A 6,389-nucleotide genomic window follows, 5' to 3' on the forward strand; every position below is an offset into this window, starting at 1 on the left:
CAGAGGTCCCTGCTCCATGCAATGGACGCTGCGTGTGAGGATATTACAGGAGATCAGTGTAGGGGATGGTTGCGACATGCACGCCGTTTCTTCCCTCGTTGCATCGCAAGGGAGCATATACGCTGTGATGTGGACGAGAATCTGTGGCCAGACAGACAGCAGCGTGTGGATGGCCAGGAGGGTGAGGACAGCGACCAGTGAAGAACTGTTAGTTGTGAAACTCCAGCTTTATTTACAGCACTGTAGGCTGCATATAATTTTCATTGTTTTTTGTTTGTGTGTTTATATTACAGTATATTATGCTGTATACATTTTCTTTTTACTCTGATGTATGGAAGTTACTTTATGTGTGTGAATGATAATGGTTACAATTTCCTTGGCAGTATGAGTGCAATGTGTGATGTCAAACCTTGGAGGCTACTCTTACCCTAAAATCCTATTTCTTTTTTTCAGTTTTATACACAATTGTATTCTGTTAGCTGGACAAAAAACAGTACAGTAACCATTGTCAATGAAGGACTGGGCTAAGACTGAAAGGTGGACATGAGGGATATTTCAATGGTCCTCTGCCATAGTGACAAAACATCTAAACATTTTGACTTGCAGTGCTTACACAATGCCAAAGGGACGAAGCATTTTGGGGGCACTGACTGTTTAAATGAGAAGGAAATTTAGTTTTGGTTAAAGCACCAAGAGTGTTGAAAACGTCCGGTCTGTTTCAAGAAATTAGCCAAAGCAATTGAGAAGGATCTTTGCCATTTTCGTGGCACTGACTCTTTATATGGGAAAGGAATTTAGTTTTGAAGCATGAGTGAACAGTTTTAGGAGAGATATGAGCTTTTGCAAGTGAGCTATAGTGTTGTGCTGAACTGTAAGACTGTTTTGCCAAATGATCTTAGAGTTTTGAGAATGTAATTTCTGTTTCAAGAAATGAGCCAAACCAATGGAGAAAAACTGTAATAAACGGCCTCCTTTCCAGACCAGTGAGTCTGCTGTGTGGTACCGTGCTGTGTGGTACCGTGAGTCACGTCAGCCAGGCTAGTGGATAGTGGATGCGCATTGATAAATCAAATGGAACTGTTAACAGGCATTACCCGGTGAATGCGGGGATTGTTGTGCTATAACTCCCTTCTATCAACCAGTCAGCATCCAGGATCCAAACAACCCGTTTTATAAATGTTTTTATATAATTTACATGGTGACAGCATGGTATCCCAGGAATACCGAACATTCCAAAGCACAAAAAAACTGCACCCGCCCTATGGGCGGTAAACCATTGAATCTGATTCATTTGATTCATTGCAATTCAATCTTTGAGGACTGCAATCATAGAAATACTATGTATTTATGCCTATTAATAAGCCATTGTCAACATCTCGTCTATGGTCATTTTGCTCGCTGCTCACTGTCACCCTATGTTTACATATTACTCATCCACCAGCTGGCTCCATTTTAACCTGGCAGATTACACCCAACAGCTTTACAATATTATGTTTTACCCTGGCAGTCAATGATGATGATGATAAGGTAAGCTACATTAAAACTTTAATGGTCTAAGTTATATTGGTATTGAACTGTGCAGGTTTGATAGGAGTTCCACCCTCTTCATCACATGAACCACCAACAGGGAAAAGCAGTGTTTTCTCTTTCCGTGTTTTCTGTGCCTAACTAAAAGGCTTTATAAAAATGGAAATTAAAAACAAAAAACGTTTATTTAAAAACTGATAAGATATTAAACGTTTTTGAAAACGAACAGCACCTAATTACTTTAGGCACATTGACATAGTGTGCCAAACTGACACATTGACAATGCCCACAGCCTAATCTCTTGTGGACAGACTATATAACATAAATGGTGTAATTTACATTGGGTTGCCAAGATTACCCACAAGATTACCCACAAGATTACCCACAAACAAACAACATAAATATGAGTGAGCATCACGAATGAATAGTAATATAATTACTATTGTGATGCATAATGTCACCGTATCTTTGGAGACGTTTACTGCTTTGGAGCAGGGGCCGCTTCAGCTTGTGCAGGGACCTCTTCGGCTTTTACAGGGGCTGCTTCAGCTTTTACAGATGCAGGTTCACCTTGTACAGCGGCCTCTTCAGCTTTTACAGGGGCTGCTTCAGCTTTTACAGGGGCTGCTTCAGCTTTTACAGGGGCCGCTTCAGCTTTTACAGGGGCCGCTTCAGCTTGTACAGGGGCCGCTTCAGCTTTTACAGGGGCCGCTTCAGCTTGTACAGGGGCCGCTTCAGCTTTTACAGGGGCCGCTTCAGCTTGTACAGGGGCCGCTTCAGGTTTTGCTGCTCCTTCTTTGGGTGGACATAATTTCCTGGAGAAAACAAGAGGTTTTATTATCATCATGAACTTTGTTTGATGTTTCACCAGTACTGTGAGTAGACTTGTACAGTTCTATTTTTGACTGGAACGAATTGCGAAAACCGCTGAAGTTGGAGACTTATATTTCCCTCACTAACTTTAAACATCAGCTATCTGAGCAGCTAACCGATCGCTGCAGCTGTACATAGCGCATCTGTAAATAGCCCACCCAATCTAACTACCTCATCCCCATATTTATTTTATTTACTTTTCTGCTCTTTTGCACACCAGTATTTCTACTTGCACATCATCATCTGCACATCTATCACTCCGGTGTTCATTTGCTAAATTGTAATTATTTCGCTACTATGGCCGATTTATTGCCTTACCTCCTCACGCAATTTGCACACACTGTATATAGACTTTTTTTTTATTGTGTTATTGACTGTACGCTTGTTTATTCCATGTGTAACTCTGTGTTGTTGTTTGTGTCGCACTGCTTTGCTTTATCTTGGCCAGGTCGCAGTTGTAAATGAGAACTTGCTCTCAACTGGCCTACCTGGTTAAATAAAGGTGAAATAAAAAATATATAAAATACATATTTATTTTCTTTTTCTAGGTAATACAAATCTGCTACTTACGCTGTATCTGTTGAGTCCTTTACAAAACCACACACTTTGCTACTCTGCTCCAACTGCAGTTTGAGAGTGGTGATCTCCCCAGTCCAAGCCTCCTTTTCAGTTTTGAACGTCGCTGAGGAGACCAGACAAGGAGAGGAGATCAGAAGAGAAGAGCAGAGAAGAGAGGCAAAGGGAAGCCACTTCAGAAATACACCCAGAGAGAGATGCGCTCTGTTACAGTGGGTGACATGTTACCAGATTTCACCACCTTGTGGCACAAGTGGCTACAGGAATAACAACTCTACTAGAAAAGACTCACATACCTTCAATATCACTCTGCTCCTTCTGTATGGGTGCAAGTTCTTCCTCCTTTTGTTTCTTTGTGCCGAAAGTGAGAGATAACACAAAATATAGGTAAAGGGGAAAAACAACATTTACGCCTACTGTTTGCTGTACATACTAAAAATCCTTATCTGAGTGCTTCAAATCCTTCTACTCAGCACATTCCACTGCGCACAGACGTCAATTCAACGTTTATTCCACGTTTGTTCAACATCATTTCATTGAAATTACGTGGAAAAAATGTTGATTCAGTCAGTGTGTGCCCAGTGGGTTGACAAGCACCATACACCAACCTGAGTCAAATGTTAAATACTTTCAATTGCTTTTTTGATTGCTCTGGTTTAGTGCACCCTGTTCCAAGCTACACAGCCCGAAGCCATTATCATCACTGTTCAATGCTTGGGGGTTGCACTTTTGGCACTATTCCATTGGATCCATTGTACCAGGAAAATGGAATCAAGAACAGCTCAATTATTCGACATACCTGTATGTTCAGTATTCGACCCAGGTCTGTCTAGTGCAGGCCAGCCCAGCCCAGTACCTGGAGAGCTACTGTCCTCCAGATTTTCACTCCAACCCTAATTTAGCAAACTGATTTTACTTTTAGCTGCTCACCAATGCCTTATGTAGCTGAATCAGGTATGTTAGGTAAGGGTTGGACTGTAAACGAACAGGATGGTAGATCTCCATGGAGAGGGTTGGGCAGTCCTGGTCTAGTCTTTATAGTACACCAATGGTCTATATGTACAGTATTTAACCCAGGTCTGTCTAGTATGTATAGAACAGTAATGATCTGTCTCTCACCTTGTCTGCCTGGCAGGCCTCGACCTCAGTCTTCTTCTTCCCCTCCTCTTCGGTCAGTTTGTTCACCTCTGCCTCCATCTCCTCCACATTCTTCTTCTTCCAGTCTAGCTGCCCCTTCAGCAGGTTTTCCAGCCACTGCCTCTCCTTGAGTTGGTTGACGCGCGTCCGCTGCATCTGATCCAGATGCAGGTTCTGCAGGGTCAGCTTGGCTTCTGTCAGGTGCTGGCCAAAGACGATCAGCGCCAGGCCCATAGAGACCAGGATAGTTAGGCCTCCTAGCACCAATACAACCCTCATGGCTGCCTCTGGGAGTTTGTGTGGGTGTTGGTTCTTTATGTTCTTTCAGTCTATGTATTTGTCCGTGTGTAAATGTATGTGTGTCTGCTGGACTTTATATGTGTATATACTGTATGTATATCTATATATCACCTACGTCTTTACAATATTAATTTTGTGTGGCAGAGAGCACAGTGACTATTAAACGGTTTACCTTATTCACTGAGTCAATGATAACGTGTGGTCGTATGAGTGAGTTTCAATGACTCGTTGGTTATCATAGTCTTCCCATAGCCTACAGCATGAAGCCTGAAGCAAATCTATGAACTGCTTTGTACATCATTTTGTTCCTCTTCCTTTTCTCTACAGTATATCTGAGGCTTACTGTCATTCCTGGTCTTGTATTCCTCTTCCTGGGTTGCCTCTAGTTTTCTTAGTTCAAAAGATGCTTCGTAATCCAAATTGAAAGCACTGTTAAAGAACACAAAAAAGACCTCAAACCTCAAAATCTGTGTAAAGAATGAAGAGGATGTCTTGTCCAACTCTCCAGCACCACCGCCTACCACTCCCCACCTCCCTTTATCTGGTTGTGTGGTTGGTTATGTTTATGGCATAACCAGTTTGACAGTTCCGACAAGAAGGATGGGTCTAATCACGTGACTAAGGTGTAAGAGAGGATTTCAGGTGAACAAAAGAGCAGAGCAGTCGCAGGTATAAATCAGATCATAAATCACTTCGGTTCAATTCATGTTTGCAAACAGGGAGACACCTCTCACACAGAAGCCAAGAAAAAGGTCTAACTCGCCTTCTGCAAGTAGGCCCTAATATTCCAGTCTCACAGCACCAATGTTCCGTAAACATCAGCCTGGGAGGTTTGTACGGAGTTACAACAAAAGACAGTGACTTTGCTAGCTGCTACAGAAGGACAGTGTTCATAAGGTCATAAATACAATAACATACAGAGTATCAGTGTCCTCGATCCTTGTACATCCAGTCTTGCTTCAATCACTATATTATTAGTTTAATACATAACATACAGCACCAAGCCTACTGACCATCAAACCTTACACAAACGAGTGTCACAAATAGAACACTACTAATCATGTTTTATTACAAAGAAGGAAGAAGCATACATCTCTTCCAAAAAGAATTGTCACCTCATTTGCGCACACTGTATATAGACTTTTTCTCTATTGTGTTATTGACTGTACGCTTGTTTATTCCATGTGTAACTCCGTGTTGTTGTTTGTGTCGCACTGCTTTGCTTTTTCTTGGCCAGGTCGCAGTTGTAAATGAGAACTTGTTCTCAACTGGCCTACCTGGTTAAATAAAGGTGAAATAAAAAAATATATGTGTATTTGCATATATATACTGTATATAATCAAGTGCTTGACATGGGCAGGAGCTCACCGGAGGCAAACTGCAAATTGAAGTCGTGAGATATACTCCTAAATTGACAGTGCAGTTTTTTTTAGCCGATTTTACCGCTATCTAACTACTTCACATGCGGATATTGGCTTGGGTATTATTGTGTGTAGCTACGTTTGCTAGCTAGCAAGCCCAGAGATAGCGTTGTATTGTGGGATTTGCAACGATTTTCACATGTTGCTACCAACCTCGTTATAATAACCAAGTGAAACATTTGTTCACCAAAAAATATTATTTTCACATAGTGTTTTTTTTAACACTGTTTTAACTTAGTGGTTCGGGGTGGAACCAACAGCATTCTGAAAATGACACCGTACTTGCTTTGATACCGTATGTATATTACACTAGGTGTACTGAAATATTAAATATAGAAGTGAAATTGCTTGCCACCCAGCTGCCTGTAAATTATGCCTACAGTTCAGAAGTGTTTGTGCATATGTTATGACGACATTTTGTGATGTTTTGGACTTTGGTAAGGTTTTTTTCTGCCGTTCGGGTACACCCCTTCGTCCATGATTGGTCAACTGTATGGATTCTTCAATTAAGTCTTTGTCATTCAACGAGAAACGACTCGTTTTCATGCACATTTT

At 41.5% G+C, this 6,389-nt stretch overlaps 1 protein-coding gene across 1 annotated transcript; it reads right to left on the reverse strand.

Moving 5' to 3' along the window:
• Positions 1-1,164: 1,164 nt before the first annotated feature.
• Positions 1,165-4,959, reverse strand: LOC106586459 (neurofilament heavy polypeptide). Its single transcript, XM_014173800.2, has 4 exons — positions 4,096-4,959; positions 3,273-3,327; positions 2,971-3,082; positions 1,165-2,342 (listed from the first exon to the last, which is right to left on the reverse strand). Exons 1-4 carry the CDS (start codon positions 4,390-4,392, stop codon positions 2,006-2,008), a joined length of 801 nt encoding a protein of 266 aa, XP_014029275.2. The 5' UTR covers positions 4,393-4,959; the 3' UTR covers positions 1,165-2,005.
• Between the last annotated feature and the right edge of the window lie 1,430 nt (positions 4,960-6,389).

This window comes from Salmo salar, chromosome ssa25, assembly GCF_905237065.1.
Source record: "Salmo salar chromosome ssa25, Ssal_v3.1, whole genome shotgun sequence".
Lineage (NCBI taxonomy): Eukaryota > Metazoa > Chordata > Actinopteri > Salmoniformes > Salmonidae > Salmo > Salmo salar.

What these genes read in the sequence shown, in the direction of transcription:
- LOC106586459 (XM_014173800.2), bottom strand. Translation starts at nt 4,392, where the DNA reads ATGAGGGTTGTATTGGTGCTAGGAGGCCTAACTATCCTGGTCTCTATG. An exon ending in AGGCCTGCCAGGCAGACAAG is followed by an intron (nt 3,328 to 4,095) that starts GTGAGAGACAGA and finishes TTCGGCACAAAG; the next exon opens with AAACAAAAGGAGGAAGAACT. An exon ending in AAGGACTCAACAGATACAGC is followed by an intron (nt 2,343 to 2,970) that starts GTAAGTAGCAGA and finishes TGTTTTCTCCAG; the next exon opens with GAAATTATGTCCACCCAAAG.